General features: G+C 37.5%; 1 protein-coding gene across 2 annotated transcripts in view; it reads left to right on the top strand.

The window, feature by feature from the left end:
* The window catches only part of ADAMTS6 (ADAM metallopeptidase with thrombospondin type 1 motif 6), a 145,868-nt gene extending 134,931 nt beyond the window's left edge, over positions 1-10,937 (top strand). For both annotated transcript variants that reach the window (XM_063423009.1, XM_063423007.1), the window contains 3 exons: positions 2,737-2,913; positions 4,070-4,226; positions 7,113-10,937. In XM_063423009.1, the coding sequence (XP_063279079.1) occupies positions 2,737-2,913; positions 4,070-4,226; positions 7,113-7,222 (444 nt within the window). In that variant the 3' untranslated portion in view covers positions 7,223-10,937. The remainder of the gene's footprint in view (positions 1-2,736; positions 2,914-4,069; positions 4,227-7,112) is intronic.
* Positions 10,938-24,386: the final 13,449 nt, after the last annotated feature.

Genomic DNA, 24,386 nt, shown 5'->3' with positions numbered 1-24,386 from the left:
TCAATATAATTACACATTTTCAAAATTTTCAGTGATTATTGACAAGAAATTATGTATCTGTTTGGTCAGAGAAACAAAACTATTTTGTAAAGATACTGGTTAAATGATGTCCTTAGGAGAATGTAAAAGTGGTTTTATCAGACTGAAATGAAAACTAAGGATGTCCTTTCCACTGGAATGCTGTCATTCTTAAGTAATGGTCATAAGGTTTTTCACACTTTGTGATAGTTTAGCTTTGACAAAATTAATTTACCCACTCTAAATTACTCCTTTTATATTTTTCAGGATAGTTATTAAAAAACATAAAAAATATTCTAGGGATTTCCTGGGAAGAGCCTTATCAGACAAGCACATATAGTTTGCCTTCATGACTTCCACAGAGGCAGTCAAAAATTCTAAAAGCATTTAGCAATGGAAGATAATTTTTCCTCCTTTGGTCTATCTGGATATTTTCTTTGCATTCTCTTTGGAAATGTACAATCTTTTCGTTACATTTTTCTGGTGTTTTTTATTTTTAGTGATTCAATATTATTGAAGGCAACCTATTTCCTTCTTTCACTTCCACTTCTGGGATTCCAGTGTAGTCCATCTTAGTAGAACTTTTGCTATAACTCCACAGTTGTTTTCTTCTGGTATCAGTAGCTCAAAGATCTTTCTTAGATGACATCTTATATATGGATTAAAGATTGTGTCTTCAAGCAGTACTAGAAGGAAGATGCTCCTAAACTCAAAGTTTAGTCCTCAGAGTCTTGCTTGTTTGCTAACATACTCTATAGATTATGAAACCTCATAAGGCCCATTGGGGTCTGATATTTTGACACAGTCCTTTCAGTATTGTCACTTTTCTGTTTGTTTTGACAGACTGATGTGATTTTTAAGCAGTCAGCTGGGAAGGGGCTACTAGTACTTCTACTTCCTACTTAAAAAGTCATGCATTTTGCATGAAATACATATGGGAGAAAGTACTCATAACACTCCTTGGAATTTGGACCCCAACTGATCAGTCATGATCATGACATCAAAGACCTCACATATTTACTGTCATTGGGTTTTGGGTGCTATTTATCATTAGTAGTATTTGCATCGTTCTGACAGAGATCTTCTCTTCCCTCCATCTAGTTTTCTAGTGGGCAGTGTGCACAAGATTTGGTGTTGAAGTCCCTTCAGTATAAGAAAATTTGAAATTGTTTATTCTGTATCAAAATTCTAAATACTAAACTACTGCAGATAGGGAGGCTGTACTTCAGTAGAAAAAGGCTGAATAGGGTAGAAAAGAAAAGGTTACATTTTAAGGAAAGTGATTGTATATCCATTTTGTATTCTGGATTATAAACTCTAAATGCAAGACTCAACTTTTTGCAGCCCAGTTTCAGACCCTAAACCCAACTGGAGATAATGTTTGGAATAAGCCTGTTCATTCTATATGGACTAGTTTAAGTGCCTCCCTCTGGAGATGTTTTTCTTGTTTTGAGGTATATGTAGATATAAAATTCTACATTTTCGTAGGGTATATCCTTACATAATACTATGGAACTGCTTTAAAATTTCTATAAATTGCTCAAAGATGCTTCAGAATTAGGCATAAAGCAATTAAGTTTGCTTTACTCAAGTAATTTTTTTGAAAATTAATCTTAGGGGTGTGGGGTTTTTTTCCCCCAGTGATACAGTGAGTTGTTTTGGATGTGTGGAAAGCCTTTGGTATGTGATCTCTTGAATATTGCTCCAGTTCCACATAATGCTGTTTCCCAAATAATATTTTTTCTGTACATATTAAAGGCAGTTTCAGTCTTGAACAGGTTAGGATAATCTGCGTGTAAGGTTTATGCTGTCAGAAACTGATTCTGGTCCAAATACTGCAGATGTGCTTATAGGATAAAGGTTAACATGCCAATAAAGGATTCTAAAACCAGGCTGACAATATCTCATGTCTAAAAGGGATTGATTTGGGAAAGGTCTTGAGTTTTAATTTTGTTAGCACTTGTCTCTTCCTCATTCTGCAGTTGAGCTACTGTGTATGACAGACAATAGCAAAAAGAATGACAGGGATGCCATGGTAAAGGAAGATGAGGAAAAACAGTGATCATCAGACCTGCTTCAAGTTGCTGTTTTGTTGTCTGCTTGCTGTCAGAATAGCACAAGAGTGCTAAAACAGGGGAAAACCGTGAAATTAGAGTTAAAACTTAAATGGGAAAGGAGAGGAAAGCATGCATTGTAGGAGGGGGTACCATATTTTGATATATCTGATTGATGTCGTTTCTATGAAGTCAAATACAGCATTTATCTTTCCTTTTGTGCATTTAGGAAAAATGTTTTCATTTTCTGTGGATAAAGTGAAGTGGATAAATACCGAACTAAAGTGATATTAACAACAGACAGTCTTATTTTTAATTATTGAAACACTCAAATTTGTTTCATAGTAGTATTACATGTGGCAGACCTTTCTACTTTGCAGCAATGTTTTTCTTAAACCTGACATAAATAGTACCACCATAGTCTAAATATAAACAGCAAAGGAAATCTAAAACTTAGAAAAGCTTGTACATAAGAAAACAATCTTCAGTCAGCTTGTTTGTTTCTAAATATTTTAAAATTATTATTACTGTATTGTGATAATAGTTGAATTGTAAGATCATAAATATATTGTCCTGCTTTCAAATAGCATTTCTGAGATTTTCATTGGTCAGTTAGCTACTGAGATTTTAATTATTTATTTATGTAAACCTTTTCTTTTTTCAGTGCACACCAAAGTGTGGCCCGGGATTCAAACACCGAATTGTTCTGTGCAAAAGCAGTGACCTTTTAAAAACCTTCCCAGCTGCACAATGCCAAGACGAGAACAAGCCACCAGTGCGCATCCGCTGCAGTTTAGGCCGGTGTCCTCCTCCTCGCTGGGTTGCTGGAGACTGGGGACAGGTGAGAGTTCATCAAGTCTTTATTGCTGTTAGTCTCCCACGTTAGCTCCTTTTAGACTAAGACATCCCTGGAGATAGATAAGAGATGGTTCCTGTGGCTGAGGGAAAGAAAGCGATTCTCCCCTTTTGTGTCAGATTGAAATGTGATGGTTGTCTGAGAGCAATCTAGTTTCTACTAGGTGAGTTTCTACATGCGCTTCAAAGAAAAAAATCCTTACTTTTTTAAAGATTATTTTGAGATACAATAGTGTTGCAGGGTGTATTATTTTTAAAACACACTTAACTTCCGTGGGAAACGTGATGGAAATATAAAGCCAATTCATATTAGAGTAGCAGATCTGTATATATATATATATATATCTGGCTCTTAAAAATACACACTTAGAGATCAATATAATTTTTTCATAAGATGTATTGAGTTATCATACAAGGAGCTAAATTACTCCAGGACAGGCTGAATGACGCTGTCATTATGCAGCTCTTCTAAATATGATTTCCTAAGTTTCCTGCTTTCTTTATGTTTTTGCAACTCATTAGTAATCAATGGCCCGCTTTCATTATTCATTAAATGAATGAATAATTTTCTGTTTGCTGAGCAGTTTTCCTCTAATGAAAAGGAGACATTTTAGTTTAATTAATCAGTGTAAAATCATTTGCGGTATTGCAGTCTTGTTGGCTTTTTTCATTTTCTTCAGATCCACTTTTATATGTAACTAATATTGTACTACAATTGTAACTATTTAGTTACAGAAATTAAAAATATTTTGAAACAGCAAAATCTATTTGTTTGCAAGTTGTTCACTTTTTCTTTAAAAAAAGTCCTGTCGCAGATTTGAATTCTTGTTTTCTTCTTTTTTTCTTCTTTATTCTAAAGTGTCAGTATGAAATAGAGTACATTATATTCTTATATCTCAGATCTGAACTGTTCAGGGAGTCAAAATTGCAATTTTCTTTTTTTTTTGAAAGACAAGTACTCACATGTATTGTAAAAATTTCTGGAATATTTTATGATAATTCTTTTCTCTATTAATCAAGTGTCTTCAGATGCCTGTCTTGTTCAAAGTTTGTGGATGTGAAGTGTTTCTGATTGCTTCATGTTGCTTTATGTTATATATAAAAATTGGATGTAGGGTTTTAATTTTTTTTTTCACTTCTAGTGTTCTGCACAGTGTGGTCTTGGGCAACAGATGAGAACAGTACAGTGCCTCTCATATACTGGACAAGCATCCAGTGAGTGTCCAGAAAATCTCAGACCTCCATCAATGCAGCAGTGTGAAAGTAAATGTGATAGTACTCCCATTTCCAACACAGAGGGTAAGTCTGCCATCTTAATATAATTTATTCTGAAAACAGTAACGTGACATAGTCAGCATTACTGCATTGGTAAAAGTCTATATGGCATCATCTCTCAGGCTGTGAATGACTTCTTAAAAATTATTTTCTCATTAGTCATTGTAGGTCAATGGTAAAGTCAATGAAAACCTAAATACACATTGTTTGTTTAAAAAATAACCTTAAAATATATATAGCTTAAGTCATGGACAAAATACTATTTTGTGTCACTGATTTTCTAATCTTTTGGTTGGTTCAATGGAAATGTTTATAATAGCAGGGGGAGCATGATACACTTTTTGTCCTCTGACCTTCTACCTGCCTAATCAGTGTTGAACACAACAATGTAGTGGCAAAAAATAGTAAATTCCATGTTCATTGGAAGACTGGGATTTCATGCTACACAGATCTTGGAAGAAAAAGTCTATCCTTACACTTTGACATGCTTTCAGCTTCTTCTAATTAACTTGTAATTTTTTTTAATTTATAATGCCTGTTCAAAATAATTATAGGGTTTTTTGTATTATACAGTACTGTTTATTCACACTATTAACTAAATTCATCATAACATATTTTTGGTAGAGGATATATGAGATAAAATTGTGAAAATGAGCTTATTCACATCCATTAAATACTTCAAATCTGAACTTAAATGATTAAATGGAAGCATACCAAAATTGTCATGGAAATACACTGATGATTCAATGTATGAGCACTGTAATTCACTATTTTTTATAAAGTTTTAATTTTAGCTAGAGGCTTATCATCTAATGCTGTCATTTGAAAACATCTTCCTACCAAAATTTTTCTTGGTTATTTTAATTTACATTATTTCTGTTTAGTGCTGTCAAGAAATCTTTTAAGTGATAATTATCAATCTAGGAAACTTTCTGCCTTTTAAATCTCATAGGCTACATGACATTTTATTTCCAAACACAGATGTTGACTTCAGTCCAAAGTAAGGAAGGTAATAAATTACTTATAAGTGGACATGATTCAGTCCCAGTCTCCTCTTAATTTCCAGACAACAAGGTGATATTGTTATTTATAGTAATTACACTAGTAATTATTCAATGTTATCAGAAAATATGCTAATCTCTTACAGAAGAATGCAATCAGGGTTTTTCTGTGTGTGATCTCTGTACACTGGGAGGCCTGAACTTCTCCACAGTAGAAATGTGCAGGCCAGCTATGTACAGTGACTCTGTGGGTAATTGTATTGTTAGGTACCCACACCTTCACTGGAAAATTTTTGGGATCCACAAATAGAAAATGTTGAGAAACACTTATACTGTATTCCAGATGGTTGTCAGTTCTTTGGCCTGCACTTTGAGAGAGCCAGGGGCAAACCAGCTCCTTACTGACAGCCATCCAGGCTCATTAGGAAGGAAGGAAGAATCAAAGAGAAAAAGATATAGCACAGTATCTTCTGAAGGATACAGTTCCCAACACATTGCCACTTAGCATCCCACTTTTGTGTCCCACACTGGAGGTATTTATCTCAGAATTCATTTAACAGTTTAAAATGCTTAGATCCATTCAGCAGAATTTTGTTCCAATCTGTGAAAGACTAAGGTTGCCATACACCAAAATTAGGAAAATTTCTATCTTCTCCTGTCACTCAGTTGTGTTTCCATTAAGAATTAAAAAATTAGAAAAGCAGTGTGTAAAACATGATGTAGGTGGAGTGAAAGAATTGCAATGAAAGCACTATGTCTGTGTTAATGACCTGAAAGTCTAAATAATTTCCTAACCACTCCTTGCTTAGCTAAAAGCATGCATATTGCCATTATCACAAATACTGATAGTTCAGCCTCATGAATGCTTTCCTAAGTTCAAATACTAAAATTTCTCATCTGCACTCAATTTGCTACTACAGTAGGCTGGCAAGTGTTACTCCACTATATGTAACACCCTTCCTACAGCAAGAATAATGTTCTAGGACATTATATGGAGACTGAAGAGATGTAGAACCTGAGTTTATTGCTGAATTCTCAGATGTAACTCTTCCTCCAGCTGCATCAGGATAAGAACTGTGCAGGAACAAAATGATTCCATTCCCCATTCCCACCTTCTTTCTACAGGTGCAAAAAATGCTCCAGACGAGAACTACAGCATGTTCCAGCTTCTGTAGTTTTCCCACAAAGTCACTTTAAATGCAGCCTGTGTGGGATGCAAAAGAATGAAACCTTCCTCCATGGGGCTGAGCTGTTTTCCCTTCCTGGGAAAGCTACCTGCCAGCACAGATGGGCAGCTGAGGCAGTAAGCCCAGCATATAGGGAAAACACAACTGAAAAAAGACTTTTGCATCTATTACAGGCATAAAAAATGACTTTCCTTCTATCCTAAAATAAATTGTGTGGAACCAAGCCTAAAGTATAATCCACCATTCAGTCTGGCCATTGAAGTCACCCTGTTGGTACCATTGTTATAACACTTGTGTAGTTTTCTCCATGCTTGTTAGCTATTCATTCTGTTTTAAGGATTCTTACAAATGCACAGGAGTGGTATCAAATCATGTGAATCATGATAATGATAACTTCTCATGGATGAATAAAATAACTCCTGAGAAGGAAGTTAAAAGTAGTGTAAGAAAAAAGATTTACATGTTCTAACTGTGTAAAGTGATCATTTATCCCAATAAATGATAATCCTTCCAAGGCAAAGATTGCACACTTCTAAGTGCCTGAAAGCCCTGCAAACATTTTTATGGCTTTTTAAATTTGCAATATTGTATGTACTAGACTGTACTAGAAAGAGTAGTAAAGAAAGAAAGCAAGATAGATGGATAGAGAGGCATGTTAAGCATCAAATTTTCTCTGTACTTCAATTTATAATTTTTTTCTCTTTAATATTCTTAATTATTAGAGTGCAAAGATGTGAACAAAGTGGCATATTGCCCACTGGTGCTGAAGTTCAAGTTCTGCAGTCGAGCATACTTCAGACAGATGTGCTGCAAGACCTGCCAAGGACACTGACCCACAGGAAGCAGAAGAATGTGCCTTGTTATTATCATTGTGGAAGAGTGTCCATCGAAGAAAGCCACACAGTGGAACGAGATTGACGTCCTTGCAAATGCATTACCCTGTGGAAAACATAACCACTGGTCAGCCCCAGCTGACAGGATTTCAATATTATTTTAACTTCTGTGAAGTGGGATTTATTAATCCAAAGTGCTGGACACAGTATGAGGGGATCCCAAATTTGAAAGATTCACACAACACATATAGAATAGCTTACTGTGGAACATTTGTGTTCTTTTGACTAAATCAAATAGTCTGTTTACATCCTTGGACCATTAAAATAACTTTTATTATGGACTTAGCAATGACACTGAATCCATTTCTATTTAAAACTGTTTAAAATGTAGTTCTTATGAGTTGGTCTACTATGGAAGTAAAGAAGAATCAAAAAAAAAAATTAAGTCATCGCTTTAAAATCTTAACTATTTTATCTCTTTACACAGCACCACAATTTAAATTATAAAATGAGCTTGGAAATGTTATTTAAGGAGCAAAATTTTTTTAGAAAAAGAAGTATTTTTCCTTCATTCCACCTATTTCCCTTTGGAGTAATCCATATTTCCTGAACACTGCTGTGAGCCATATATAAAGCTATACTAAATAGAACAACCATGAGGGACTTAGTTTTAAGAGGTGCAACAGTTATTGCACTGGTGCATGAAATACAAGTGTGCTATGAAACAAAATGAAATCTTCATTGCAGGTTTATAGCCATCTTACCATTGTGCTAGTGAAACAGATTTCCACTGAAGGGAACATGTTTCAGTATCACGGGGGAGGCAGACTCCAGCAGTGGTGAAGGCTGGATTGCCAGTTCCTTCGCTACTACCAAAAAGGTTGTTTAGGACTTAACACTTTGACTCCAGCTCACTTTTGTTTACAACACCAGCCACAAAGAAGAAACAACTTTGTGGGCTTCTAGATCTGGTTTATGTGTTAGCTTTGATTCTCCAAAACTGAGGAATTTGAATGCAAAAGATAAGCCTACTGTGTAATAGCAACAATCCTTTGCAAAACTGAAAGTTAAAATGGATTCCAGATGTTCCCTCTTTTGATACCATAGCAGAGGTATTGTTTGTGAGAAGGAATATGTGAATGTTCTGGTCAGGAGACTGCATCTGAGTGGCAAGGATTGCAACCAAAGAGTAAGTGACTCATGGAGGTGTCTAGGTTCTGTTCAAATGAGAAGTCAGAAGTGTGCTCGAGCCAAGAGGCCTGTTGGACTGTCAGGAGTAAGGCCCACTGGAAAAGGGGTGGCTGTAGTGAATTCTGGCCACCTTCACCGAAATGGCCAGGTATCTGTTTAAAGCTGGACCAACTTTTAAAGCAAGGGGCAGCTTTCAGCATGAGATTGGAACAAAGTCATGCCTCTAAATTAGAAGCTAGATGCCTTGCTCCACTTTTTCATATTACCCTATTTTTAATATTCACCAAATACTTTGCATTTTTAAAAGTGAAACCAAACTTCTTAGGCGAGTCACAATCAGGAATATAACATTAAAAAGTTAATTGTCATGCTCCTCTTCCCCTTCACTTTTCAGTAACAGACTCAACAAGGAGATGAGGGGAGTAGGTATTTCGTTATAATAATATATTGTACTTGAACATTTGCATTTTGCAACAGGTACTTCATGAATGTGATTGTGTGTCCAACTATGACTCCTTTGTTGTAAAGCAGTTAAAATTATGTGAACAATAATGTGTTACAAATTCTAACTCAAATAGCACTTTTTAAAAAAATGTAATCTTTTCAGTGAAAAATTTCAAAATATGAGATTGAAGTGTACCAATGTATTTTACCAATAGCAAACCAAATATGTTGCACACTACGTACTAATGTGAATTAACATGGAACAATAGATACTGTTAAGAGGACTTATACTATGAAATCCCCCCAACATATTGACAGTCTGTCAAGGGGTTTTGTGTAGCCCCATGTCTGTACTTGCGACCATCGAATTCCTGTCATCTGCTACCTCTTGCCAGTATTTCCACTTCTGTACACTTGTGACCAGTGGAATTAATTTTCAGTTGGCTTGCATGTATTCACATATGCTTGTTATCTGTTGCTCTCATCACCATGTAAACAATTCCTGTTAAAACTGACACCAGTAGATAAAAACATCCCAATTTTTGGGAATTGCACATAGAGATTAAGGGCAGTATGTGGTCCTTGTCTGTTAACTGAATTGACTTCCTGCATCCTTTTGACAGAACACCTTGGTGCTAACATGTCCTGGTTAGATCAGAAGTATAATGAAAGGGTAAGGGGTTGTTACAACATTCCCTATGAGGCCTCTTTGTATCAAGGTCCTGTTTTCTCCAGGGCATGATTTTTTTTATCAGCTAATGTGTCATTTCAGCTAATGAGAAAAGGGTTTTCTCTGTATTGAAAAGAAACCCTTTTTTTTTACCTCACTTAGGACATGAAAATTGTAAGGAATGTTTCCAAAGACACATTTTGCTCTCTTGCTGGTGCTAGAACACCGGGGATTCTGATGTTTACTCTGCAATATAACAGCACTGAGGTTGGAATTTAAAGAACTGCCTTGAGCATTGTTGATTTGTATTGTTAAAGGGAACAAAACACAGAATGTATATGGATTTACAAACTAAGCAACAATAGATACTAAAACTGAAATATGAAACCTAATTCAGAGATAAATAATTGGTTTCAACAGCACAATTCATTGCTGCTGCTACACTGTAGCCATCTATATAATCTAAGCTAAATAGTGTTATATTCCTAAATAGTGACAAAAGGAGTCTTTGTGCAGGCTATAGATATGACAGACCTAGAATCAAATAGTACAATACAAGATGCAGAAACCTGGTGCCAGTACTTCCGCTGAGCAATACTATCAGCTGATAAAGATCAAAACAGAAATAAAAATCTAAGATTAATCCTTCAAGGTGTATACATCCAAAATAGTCCATTTCGTTAGGAACTTTATAAAGGAGTGAATGTCACATAGATATCCTTAATAATACAGACTGAAATTACCTTTGTATTATTGTGATTAGTTGCTTATTATTTTATACTCAGTATTAATGTGGTACACTGTTACTTTATTATTATTATTTTTGCTTTTGTAAATTATATTCTAATTTATTGTCATGTTTCTTAACACTTGTTCTACATGCATTCTCCTGCTTGTGATGAAAACAAAGATATTGTAACACTTGATGCAGTGAAATTCCACACCAGGCACAGATTTGTTTTTAACATAGATAATTTAGTAAAATAAAAGTGCAGCTTTTAAGATTGATACCCATGGTACCGTTGTCTCTTCCCTGACTTACAGTTACTAGAATTGTGTATGCTTAATGTTTGCTTCATCCAATGCATCAAAATATATATTAGGTATCTTCTTTGAAGTAACATCTATGTTATGCTAGAATCCTGTCCTGGGCAGCAGTAATATTTGTCATATATGAGCAAATAAGAAAATAATGAAAAGGAAAAATCAAGAATATGATCGTGTACATTATTAAGTAATATTTTAGCCTAAGCAGCAATGTAGATCAAGAATGAAATTAATGGCAGCAAAAATATTCTGTACTTCTTGAAATTATTTCGTTCACAGCCAGTCAATAATAACAATAAAATGTCCTTCTTGTATTGAGCTTTTAAGATTCTATCTGAAGTTTATCTGAAGCCATGGTGATTTTAAATATAAAGAAGAAAATAATTTCAGTAGACTTAGTGCTTGGGTAACTTGCTGAGAGATGCTTCCTTTCTTACCTGGCACAGTATAAATAACTTGCTGTGGAAATCTCTGATCAAGTCCTATGAAATATTTCTTATTTATGAATTAAAATCTAGTTTCTGGTTTAATGAACATAAACACTCTACTCTTGTGAATAAGATGTTAAAGAAAGTACAGAGAACTTTAAATATATTGATGAGGTATTTATTACTTTTGGTTATTCTTTGTTAATTCTATTTACAAATAAGGATTCAAACCCCAATGCTTGTTTTAAAAATATGGGTATTCCTGTCTGTGCTTGATCACAAAATTTTATTGCCCTTCAGATCAGAAGTTAAAGGTGGAGTAGTCTTAGTAAATAACACAGTTTAGTGGCACTTTTCTCTGTCATTGTAAAGCTGTTGACTTTCCTCCCATACATTCACACTGTAAGTTATAATCTGATAGATTCCCCATTGTTCAGTTTGTAATGTTTTTTTCCCACTGGCGTGTTTGTGTTTCTTATTATAATGACAGACTGAGAACACTGAAACAGATGTGTTTCTCCCTCCTTTTCTCCTGCTGCCTTAAACCTGGCATATCCCATGATGATTCCTGACACAAAAAATCCCCTCCAATCTTTTTAAAATGCATTTTTTCACCAGAATTTCATTCTGGAGCCAATCCTACTATTATAATTCTCTGCTGCACTTTTCAGTTTATTTCTTGAGAACATGAACACCATTTTTACCTGAGATACTGGCTTTTCCTTTCCCTAACTTCCCTTTCTATACCCCAAAACTGTTACTTCTTGAGTATACTCACTTTTCTATCTGAAGCTGTCTGATGTACAAGAAGCATTTTTACATCTCCTCTGTAGAATTCTGAACAGGCTTTGGTTATTCTCCTGACTTCTTTATTATTTTTTTTATTATTGCTCAGAACTAAGACCCAGGACTCTTCTGGATCCTCTTCTGTGGAGGTTTACTGCAATGGACTTGGGATGAGTCCTGTGAGCCTCATCTGGAGGCAGTCAGTCATCAATCCCAGAGCCTTGTAGAAGGTCATTACTAAGCTGAGGCTGTCATTCTGCAGGAAATGATGCCAAATCTGGCTGTTTTCCCTTCACCACAAACAACAGTTAGGTGGAAGGGACGGATGACTGCTTCTGTGTGGTCCCTCCAACCTTCATTCTAGACAGAACGGTGTAAGAGCATTTCCATGCAGTAATCAGGATGAAATCCCAAACAGATTTATAAGGGTTCAGTCAGCCACAGAACAAGGTTCATTACAGAACTAATGAATTGGTCATTTCCCAAGTGTATCTGGCCCAGCTAAAGTGGAAGTTCATGTCCAGTTTAGGAAAATTAGCCACTCAAAATGTGGGGTGTTGTACATTTAAGGATACTGCATCCCTTTAACTGACATACCTCCTAAGCAGCACATGTAATTTATTTTCTTCTGTTTCTGCTCGGGACTGACATTTTCATTGAGCTGGACAGGCTACAGGACACAGTTTATGTTCAGAGGTCATATAGCTGCCAGTCAGAAAAGTATTGAAGTCTGCCCTGCTATATGTATTTCTGCGTTAAGGATTGGAAGATTAAATTTCTACAAACAGGAAGGTCTCTTCAGAGAAGATCTATAAAGATCAGTAAATAAATAAATCTCACTTCTTTAGTAATCCTCCTTGAAATAAATTTATCAGATCACAGTTTGAGATAGAAAAGGAAGTGTTTTGGAAGCTAGAAATGAAGACTCAGCTGGTGAGTGCTCCATGCTATGACCACACAGAGAGATAAGCTTTCACCTGGCTGATAAGTAATAAGATGTGGATTTTGGAAATTGTATCTCTTTATCTGCATCAAGACAAGTATTTGTTTATTCTTCTCCCCAACTGCACCTTGACATCGAAGTCTACAAAAGGTGCACCCTCTTGCAGTGTTTATAACACAACAAAATTATCACCCACAGAGTTTGAAAAGCCCATCTTGCAGTCTGATTTATCTTTTGCAATGAAGATCAGTCTTCTGTGCAGAATCTACCTTCCCTTAGAAGCAATGCTGAGTAATGTTTCTGGTAACACTTCATCTCCAAATTAACCATGAGGTAACACTTCTGGACATGTGGGAATATCTTCCAGTTATATCTCTATGAAAATACTCAGACCCACTCTAGGGATTTCAGAAGACAAATTTCAGTTGAGAATGAATTTTAAGTTATTATTGTCACATTTGTTCTGAGGTCAACTATGTTTTATTAAGCAAACCAATTCACAGAAGTGCAGTGTGCTTAGCAGGGTCACTGTCTTCTAACGTCTTTGAGCCCTGACCAGAAATAGAGGCAGGACCTTGTGCATAAATGACAGTGCGTGGTTGAAAAGTTTACATTCCATTTCCAGGACAGTCTCTTTAATTTCTCAGATTCCACTCCTCAAAATCCACACACTGGTACTGGATGTCTCCTTGCGTCCATCATCTCCTCCCCCCCGGTGGCTGTTTCTCCTCTTTCTCACTGCTTTAACACATTTGTGTGTCTCATACTTGGTGTAGAGTACTGCTGTATTTGATCAGATATTTTAATGTGAATGGTTTTGAGAGTTTTCAGATCTCTAATTTAATACAGTTATTTGTTTAAAATGCTCATTTTAGGCAGGTTTTGTGAATCATTTATTGTGTAGAAACAAATATAAAATCCAAATAAGAATTTCAAGAAAAAATCTAGAAATGCATTAATTATTCCAAATAGTATTCAAAGTAAAAATAGTATTTAATATTTTTTCTCTACTACAGTAATTAGAGGCCCCCTCAAGGGTTTTTTTTTCCTATTATGAAAAATACTGAGCTAGGAGCAAATACAAACAGGAGGAACTGAGCCTCTCTTTTGGTCTCAGATTCTTTTTCACATGTAGCCTTTGTACTGAAATGCACTATCAAAACAAGACCTTCTGCAGCCAAAAGGAATTTCAAACATCTCATTTGGCCTTTCTGGCTCAAAGTTTCCTTAGAAGTTTATTTACCTAAGATAAGGTTACATTGTTGAAACTATCCTGTCAATTAGCAATAACATTTGACTTCAGATGTATTATTCTTCAAAAGCATTTTGTTAAGGATAGGGCTTGTGACAGATTTTCTAGGGAGGAGGGAAGGTACGATTATAATAAGGCTATAATTACACATATCAATTAACTATCTTGCTCAGAGTTCTTGTGAAATAAATTGCAGAACAGCCTATTTAATTAAAACATTAAAAGAAATCAAACTGCATTTTATACTAGCTCCAAAAAGAAAACGCAAGGGGAAGAATATTCCAGTTTGATTTTCAGTGAGATTTCAGAAGCTGTCTCAGCAGTGGTTGCTCACTGCACTGAAAATGTTTGTAAAACTGAAGACAGATGACCTGAATTCTATTTCCATGGAGGGTTTGGGGTTTTACAAGTCTGTCATCCTAATACATCTAGGAAAGGTCTCAAGCACTAAGACAAACACCTTTCTGTAAAGCATCCCCCCATGTTTGCGGATTTGTTATGCTGTTTTTTTCCACTTCTTGCACTTTTGACGATCACAAATTTTAATGAGATAAAGACTAAGAATGATGGGTTTGAGGCCTTGGTCTCATGGCTGTGGGTGTGTCCCCTCACTCCCTTTCTCCTCCAGCTGGAAAACTGCCATGTGGCCTTTTTTCCCCCAGTATGACCTAAACAGGTTTCTGGCACCACAGGCTTGCTGCCTGCTCGTCTGCAGTGTGGGCTCGTGAAAGACTCAATGGATGGATGTGGCATCAGGCATCACAGGCTAGACCGGCACTGCATAGAATTTGTTCCTGTGGAATGTGGCCTTTCTGTCCCCTGTCTGTCATGCTGGGGACAGCATCTCTGAGATCTGGCCAGCAGCCATCTCCTGGTCTACAGCAGCAGGTGCCCCTCAGCGCTTTGTTGGGGCTCAGCTGTGCAGCCAGGATGGGTGCTGGGATGCTGGAATGTGCCATTCTGCCACAGCAGCTGGCAAGCCCTGGTCAGTCGTGTTGCTGGGAGAGCTGCTGGGCTCCCAGCTGTGGCGGGTCTCCTCTGCCATCGCCAGGCACCCTGAGGGGAGGCCGAGAGCTGGGCACGGTTCGGCCTCGCCTCAGGGAGCCCCGAGTCCGGGCCAGGCGGAGCAGCGGCCTCTGCCGGCCCCCAGCTCAGCACGGCCGCCCCTGGAGAGGGGAAGGGGCAGCACGGCAGCTCCCGAGGAAGGAGACTCTGCGTGGGAACAGCATGGCTTGAGCTGAGGTGGAAGGCCAGGGACAGTGGTTTTAGGGGAGCTATGCTGGGCTGCTGGTTTGGGAAAGCTGTGGAGGGGCCAGGCAGTAAGAAGAAAGAGTGGAGCCATGAGATGGAGCTGAGGGGAGTGTGAGGGGCTGAGAAAAGCTCAGTGAGGGGATCCTGGGGCAAGAGTTGGGTAAATAGGTCAAGACCACAGGTCCTAGCCAGAGGTACCCCTACAGAAGAGAGGACGTGGCTCCTGGGAGCAAGAATGGAGTGCAAGAAACTTGCAGAAATGCCTTGAGCTCAGAGATGTCCCTTGCAGAAACTCAATCTTCAGGGTGGGGAGTGGAGAGCCCTTGCAGAGCCTGCAGTGACAGGGAGACTCTTGGCCAGTTTAATACCTCTGGCCAGTTTAATCCACCTGAAATGCTATATATACTATTAAAAAAATAAGTTATGAGTCTTTCAGTGAGTTGCAGCAGTGAGCAGAACTCTATACCACTGTGGATAACCTGTTTTAATTTGCCATGCTGTATTTAGCAGATGAGTGAACTGGAAATGATCACAAAAAGTTGCAGTCGCAAAAATCGTGTCTGAAAATTTGCCTGCCACAAAGGCAGCTGCATTCTTGAATGCCTGATACTCAGTAGGTCCTGAGTAATTCTGCTGAACTGATGAACAAATGCTTACAGGGTGTGTTGACTCTCAGCTGGTCATCAAGATATAGAAGGGCTGCCAAGAGGTATGTTGCTCGTTAAGAGTATGACACTTACAGCCTTCAAAACAATGAACCTTGAACCTCCTTTAAAAAGGAAAGAGAGGAGTAACATGTTTTGGTAACTTTGGACTGTAATTTTGATCATTCCTCTGTTGCTTGAGAAACTTGATCACAAAAACAGTGACCTTGCATAGGGTGTCCAGAGTTGTGCAATGGAGTCTTGTGGTTACATGTGAAGTCTCAGCTTGATTTTGCTTGTGTTTTCCTTATTATACCATGTCATTAAACAATATATGTTTACCTTTGTTTTGATTTAGTTCACACTGGTTTTGGAGCTACGAACCATTCTTACCTGGCTGTAATGTACAGAAGTTTGGAAAGGGACGGACAGATGAATGATCAGTCCTACTGCACAAAAATCTTGAGCCAGGATTTAGAAAAATAACCATGCAACTGTCTGTGAGAAATACACCACCAAACCCAAATCAAACTTCTGAGTTACCATTCTCTTACTAGCCTTTTTTTAAGTCTTATGGTTTGCTTGTTTCATATTTTCCTGCTCTGTGTACTGAGGAAAGCCAGAAAATTGCTTTTTAAGGGGAAGAAGAAAGGTGGGAAACTCAACAGCTAGATTTATGCAACTGAACAGTCTTTCAGTAGAAAACAGAAATATTTTTACACATTATAATATTACAAGGGCTAACAGGATAAAATCCATTCTGATTAAGAACTAAATACTCATTACACTTCTAAGAAAGTGGTGGGTATCTTTCTCAGTGAAGGTAATTTTTGTAAAGCTTTAAGCGTTCACTCCCATTTTATAAAAACAATGACCTGACTTAGCAAAATGCTGCTTCCTTCTGGGTCATTACAAGGCATTGTCTTCCAGCTGGAAATTCTCGGAGTCCAGGGTAAACTGCCCACGTTCTCTTTGTGACCTGCTAGGAAAGAGAAGGCTGCAATGCCAGCTCTGTACTAATTACTAAACCATCAACATTAATCTAGCACCACTGTATCTTACTTACATTCCTTCTTTCAAGAAGATGCCCGGTGAACCCGAGCTTGTGCTCTGCTGAAGGATTCCTCGGAAGGTACACAGGCAGTGTTGTCTTTGTCCTGCAACAGTCTTGCTGTGCCAGAGAATGTGAATCTGGCCCAAAGTCAGAAAACTGATAATTTATAACCAGGTCTGAGTGGACATACACAAAGCCAGTGCCTTTGGCTTCCTTTGGGCTGACTTTTTAAAATTTTGTTTTTACACTTTCTAGAATGAAAGATAGAAAAGTGGCTAACTTTGTCTTGATAATACAGTACCAAAAGATAGTAGATAGTAATATGATAATGTAATATAATATTATAATATATTATAATAATATAATGTTATAATGACATCTCAAGGTCTCATTCTTAATCAAGGCCTCTGTTAATTACATCATCAAAATTCGCCCAGTTGAAACTGTAGGTACATCTGCTATAAATACTTGCAGAGCAGCTTGAGGCCAACATAGCATTGTTCCAAATCAAATTTTAAGCTGAAAACTGTACTTTTTATTAAAGGGTTGAGAAACAGTGAATTCCTGCGCATCAGTAAATGTAATGAATAAAGTATGTAGAACTAATTACAGTAGAACATTTATTACAAAGCAACTGTTAAAAAATCTTGAGGAAGAAAAGAAATAAATCACACAGACACAATTTTAAATGATTTCTAGTAAATAAGCATGGAAAAATACCCTCAAACTAAAACATCTTTTGCTGTTTAGAGGCAGATAATCCATTCTTAGTCCAGTGCACAAATTTGATTTACAGTGCTTTTCAAAATATTTATCTTCTTTTTAGGGTTTCCATCACTGCCTAAGCCAATAGCCTGCTGTGTTTGAAAATGTCTGGGCAGAAACTGTAATTGTTTTTAAAGCTATTTTGGAAAATAGTGAGCTTTGTTACATTTTGTAGATTTAAGGAATGCAATTATCAACATTGTATATATAATCCAAGTGACCTGTTGGCTTCAGAAGCTCAGACCCATAGAAAAAAAAATTAACAACAGCAAAATGTTTGTTTAATTTTTGTTCTGTAGTTGGTCAGCGCTAGGTGAATTATGTTATAGCCAGTTTGGCAATAATATGATTAAATAACAATTCCATATAAGTACATAACAGTGTTGAAGTAAACATACAAGGAAAAGAATGATTTTTCTGGGTAGATAATCTGACCCATTTTCATATGTCAGTATTTGATGAAGTACTGAGCTGATATGATGGTATCTGGGTACTCCTGTAATTCATCCAAAATTGTTAACAGTTAGGTCTGAAAACTCAACACAAAGTAATACATCTTAGAGCTTATGTGTAAATATATTAGATAAAGAACTGAGTTTTCTTCAGTGTTGTTCATTGCAAACTGATAGAGATCTTTCCCAAACTATTCTGTCTCCTTTTCCTTTTGTTTAAGAAGCAACCTGCATGAGGTTCCAGACTGAATATACTTTTCTGATAGCCATCTGTTAAAGAAGTGCTAGAGTGAGGAGATTTGAAGAATATGTTGGAATTTCAGCTCCAATTTTTTAAAAAAGGAAGCACAAAGAGCATTTCTGACTTAGAACTAAAATTACAAGTCAACCTCTAAAAACTGTTAGCAGTCTGTTTTAAAAACACACACCTGCACTAGCAAAATACTCACAAAACATTCTTTGGAGAAACAACTTTGAAATCAAGTTTCTCACCATGACCCATACACTGCGTAGCAACATGCAGTTGCAGTTTATTCACAGCACAAAAATATTAAAACCACTTAGGGTCTCATTTCAGTTAAGCCTGACTCTGTTCTTTATTGTACCTTGACACATTTAACAGAAATCAGTTAATGCTTCAGAAAGATCGCCAGCATTCCCAAGATATGTGTAAATGAGCATATCCAAGCATGAAGTTATTTATTCACTGATAGTTGCATAACTCATGCATCAGTGTTATGTATAACCTCTAGGAGCTTCCAGCTGTATTGCATGCTGCCTTGTCACAGGTATATTTTTCTGTTAAAATATTGTTAAAATTTTTTGGAATGCAGATTGGGAATGATTTTATGACAAAGTTACCTGCAAATTCTTTTTTTTTGCAAACTGACCATCAGCAGTCGTATTTAAGCCATAAAACCTATAAGCACTTCATTCCATTTGTACCTGGAACCAACTATGCCAAATTATATACATTGCATGTTTCTACATTTATTTTAAAAAACCTCCTCTTTTCAGGTTAGTTACAAGTTTCCTGTTGATTAGTAGGAATCAATGCAATGTCACAAGAGTAATTTACACTGCTTTCCAGTTAGCATAAAATAAATATACATTTTTACGAATACCTGTCAACAGAACTACTCATCTCAGAATGAGATTATTTTAAATGCTCATTTACCTATCCTGGGCTTTGTGCTACTTGATATTTCTCAAGGTCAAATCAACGAGTTTAGACTGGGTCACAAACTTGACTGGTTGTTCCTATATCTGGACAGGGGGATTTTTCCTCTCTGTTGTCATGTTCACCTCTGGATCTTACCTTCTCCCTAAGAAAAAACAAATCTCAATCCTGATGAAGCTTTAGGATGTCTCTGTCAATATTGAGCTAATCTTGCTGTTCTGTGTAACCCACAGCAGATCCTCTTTTACGTTTATGAAGAACTTGCTCTAGGCAAGCTGTAATTCTTACTCTTGTGTCATGTTCCTTATGTATAGAAGCCAGCAGAGACAGACACAGGGCAGTGACATCAGAGAAAAGAGGGAATGCACTTGCTAAACTGATACATGGATGAAACTGACTGGAAGAGTTTTGGAACAAAACTGCTGTTCCTGTTTAATGGAGCCCTGAGATACTAATTCTGAGGTGCTAAGCCGAAAAGCATATGGGAAGTGAACTGATAATACATGTGAGGTGCAGTCCCATGTTTACTTATTTTACAAATTCTTCAGATATTGTACTACGTCTCTCTGATGTGTTACTGCCTGGTTTGGTTCTGTCATTGCAGCTCTCTAAAAGGCCATATACAGATAGGACTGTGTACAAACAGAGTAAAGTACTTGTAAAAGCATTTGCAAACCAGAGACTCCAAAATTCTTGTGAAACAGAAGTAGAACATCCGTCATACTCCAGCTGGGCACTGGAAATATAAAAAGATTTGGGAACCATCTGTGAACCTTTTGCTGAGAGTTTTGAGAAACCATTTGTCGTAGGTAACTTCAGGCACTTTCTAAAACTGACAAAAGCAGCTGTCAGGCTGTAAACTGGGTTTATTCACACTTTTCCATTTCCTCTCAAAACTGCCTTTGGGTGCCTGTCCCTGTTGGTAAGCTTCTGAGGGGGAGGTTACGGAAGATTGTTGATGTGTTCTTTGGTGTTTCATCTGAGGTTTTGAAGGGTGTTTCCAGCACTGCTATTGGAGCCATTCTGTCAGAAGGAAAGCTAAACTTCTTGATGATGTTCCTGTGACTTGAGTTTGAGCATACAGTTCTAGTGAATAAGAAGTTGCTCCCAAAACTTTTTAAAGATGTCTTTGTGGTGCTATCATGAGCTGATTTCTTGAAGTGATAAAGTGGTCCATACAGATGCCTGGATTTCACAGGAAATGCCTGATCTGGAGCTGGGAAAAGCAGCAAGCCCATTTAGGTTATGGGGATTTGTGTGGAGCAAGTTATCACATTTAGTCAATTCTATACATTCTATTTTACTCAATAAAGCCATATGAGATCAGTTAGGAAGATACAAAGGCAGCTTGGCCATGGTGCTGTAGAGTATCATAATCTATGCTTTTTCTATATATATCCACGTAGTTTCTAATTATAATGTTATGTATATAATTTTAACAGTTAACCTCTTACCCTGTGGGACATTTAGTAGAGGGTAAGATATACAGGATGGTTGCTGTTTGTATTCCCTTTTGAGGGTTAGAGGAAAAAGTTCTTTATCATTGATGGAGATTAACTCTTATTCCCAAGCAAGTTAATTGTTTCTTAGATCTGTGCTTAAAACAAACAGGCAGTAAAATAGGCCTGGTGTGATCCTGTAGTACTGGGAACCCATAACTGAGCCTGCTTCAGTCAGAAAAGCTTCAGTGCTGCCAAACTCAGAGCAAATAACTCCTTTGGGACTACAATGACTTAGAGCTGAGATAGTACTGGTTTTCAGGCAGTCAATGCAGTTTTACTGATGTTCCTTGCAGGATGACAAGGGAGGTCACATCACTAATGTGAGAGGCAGCAACCATTTGATATCTGGTAATTAGGTGAAAATCTACCTTTCAGAGGTCGTAGATCATGCAGACATTAGTAGAGCATAAGTATAATAAGTAGAATATAAGGAATAAGTAGAGATTGGGCCTCACTAACCAGGTCTGATGATACTTTCAGAAGATAAAGCCATTCTGACTGAGCCTTTGCTTTGAAATCAAGCCATGCTCTGGCATGTGAGCACATTAAGAAGCAATTCTAATGGTCATTATTGAACTTTGTTAGTCTAGGAGAGTTAGATCCTGAATTTCTGTGATTAGCTATTTTGAGCCCTGTTAGGACAGACAGAGAAGGAGAAACTCTACTAATGCTCTGCTTTCACATAAATACTATTTTTTTTTAAAGAGCTGATAATAAACTGAAAGAGCTGTAGCTTAAATGCTGCTAGGTTTAGTCACAGTTGTATTCTCAGTATTCAAAGAATTATAGATGCTGCAAGCCCAGGTGGTAAAAAAAAAACCATGAAATGTCTAAATTTGCTGTCTTGCTGAGTTGCTGATCACCTGAGGAACAGGGTGTTATAAAAGAGAAATCTAGTAATCTTAATAAAAAGCCATTGCTAAGGGTCAAACTTATGCTAGTTAGAAAATAAAAATTACGGCTTTTCTTTTCCTTGTCCCAAGGAACTTTAGATCAAAGGCAGTAAAGTGAGATTCCCCTCCTTGCATGTTTATAATGTGTTCATTGGCTTCTCTATTAAGATGAAGCCAAAAACCCTTTGGTGTTATATTTTTTACATTTATAGTGTGTTACTGAACTCTGTATTATTCTTATTCTTAAAGCAGTAGAAGAAGTTGAGGTCCCTACTGTTTGTGCCAGAACTTGTGAGCTCTAGAAAAAAAATTAAACACTTGGCTCTAACCAGACTCTCTGTGTCCAAGAGAGTTTTCACTTGCAACTCACAGTCAGAATGAATACTTATCCCACTTAATGCTACTTATCATCACATATCTGTCACTTGATATGTGAAATTGAAACAGGGAGAAGCTTTCTGAAAAGATGAAGCTAAGCCTAAGACAAGCCCAGGAAAACAGGGCTCAGAGTGTGTTCAAAATCTAAGTCTTTTAAGATCAGCTGAGCAAGGCAGAAGTAGTATGAGAGAAAAAAAAAAGAAAGGTGCGAAATCAGATGTAATTTTCTTAAGTACTACTTTGTCTTCACTATACTTTTTGTTTTTCAACTGTGCTTTTGTAACTCTCAGCATCATCACACCTTGACAGTGTAAGGATAAATGTAAAGCTTAAGTTATAGGTAGTAATTTTCTAGATGTTCTACAACTGAATAACATCCTTAAAGATTTTTGTTTTTCAAATTCTTTGCCTATTTCTTTATTTCTAAACCTAAGTGGTGGGCTGCATGACAAAACACCCATAAAGGAGCTCAGAAGAGACAGTGGCAGGAGGGGGAGGCTGCCAAGCCCGTCAGAGGAGCCAGCAGCTGCCCATTTGCACACAAGAAGTCAAATCAAGGACTCCTGAAGAGTGACCACCTTCTCTGGTCCCTCCTGAAAAATGCAAAAACTTAAGTGGAATGCCAGGACCTTGTATGTAAGGAGTATTCTCTCAGGGTTTTTGCTACAGCTTCTCATTATCAGATATGGCAGACAGAAAAACAAGACATTCCTGAGCACTCTTAATGAAGGCAATATCTGCATTCTTAATAAGCTTCTGCTAATTTTTTAGTTTAAATTGGAAATAGAATTTTTATTTCAGAGTTGTGAAAACTAGACAAAGGTGTGTCTTCAGCTGGAGTCGCATAAAAAGGTGACTCCCTTGCAAGATGAAATCTGTTTGAATGCGATTCTTGAGAACACATTCGTCAGGCTTCCACCTAAATAATTCCAGGCCTATCAAGTGTTCTACTTCAATGTTTCATCTATGAGCCTGTAACTGGGTTTTGTACAGCCTTTGATCAACTGCTGTGGCCTCAGTAGTGAATTTGCAAGAAATACTTTACAAAAATCTAGGTGTGATGCTATGGGCCGGGGAACTGCAGCCAGCTGTGCCCCGGCCCCGTGGTGAGGAGTGGCGGCTCTCGGCCCGCAGCAGTGCGAGGAAGGTGCAGAGCAGAGCTGCCCTCTGCTCTCTGCATCCTGTGCATCCTCGGCGTGGAGCTTTGAACCAAGAACTGCAGAAGGCTCTCCCAGAAACCCTGAATCTCCGAAGGGTGGTGCAACAGAGATGAACAACATCCCGCACTAACTTTTACCCTGGATGAAAAGAGGGGTGGGCACAGCTTCCAACAGCCAGGGACACAGCGGGGAGGGGAGAGGAGGGACCCCGTTCTGACACCCAGTGGGGAAGGCAAGGGGCGTGGGAAGGGTCAGGGACCAACGGGACACCGAGGAGAAGAGGAGTTCCAGGGTGGAGTTTGGGATTGACAGGGATTTCTCCAGAACTAAGGGAAGGGACGAGGGAGGATTGACATCATGTAAATGAGGTAACGAGTGGATCTGGGGAGTGATGGACGAGAGGCCAGGGGAGGGGGAAAACCTGGGGTAAAATCAAGCACACCCAACATCGAGGGGATAACAGGGACAAAACATCGGGAGAATAACTCAACAACTTATCAAAACTTATCAAAACCCCACCACCACATAGGTGGGATTTAATTTCTGTAAATCTGGGCTAGCCTTGTGTCTTTTTATGTTTGTCTTCCAGTTTAGGGAGAAACAAGCTGTGCAGATATGGTAAGGAAAAGTACCAAGAAGTATCAATATTATTAGTCAACTTGTAAACAAATGACTAAAATTTGATCAAATTATTTTATTTCTCTTTACCTTTCAACTCATATATGCAGATGCTATTTTGCACTTTGTGTTTACCTTGAACTAACATGAATACTTCTATAACATACTACATTGTATTATAAAACAAGGCATATTTTGGAACTGGACATATGTAAATGATCTGTCTACCATATATCTCAGAACTCTTCTCCATAAGTTAAATCAGAAGGGTTGCTGATATTGCCAGCATGGAGAAAGCTACTATTTAAGAAGCATTTATTGAAACACAACTTTCTACATTCAGAATTAGGAATTTCATCTACCTTTTCACAATGTTTCCTTCTTAAACCTTGAGGAAGAGAGGCAGGACACTGTATGACCAAGATATGTAGGTTTTTTAGGAACGGAAGGCAAGAAAAAAGGAGTTCATTACAACCCTATTAGTCAGATATTTACCTCCTTTAAC

Source organism: Prinia subflava, chromosome Z, assembly GCF_021018805.1.
Source record: "Prinia subflava isolate CZ2003 ecotype Zambia chromosome Z, Cam_Psub_1.2, whole genome shotgun sequence".
NCBI classification, from domain to species: Eukaryota; Metazoa; Chordata; class Aves; order Passeriformes; family Cisticolidae; genus Prinia; species Prinia subflava.
Note: the sequence above shows the minus strand (reverse complement) of the source record. Positions and strands in the feature narration are given on the sequence as shown.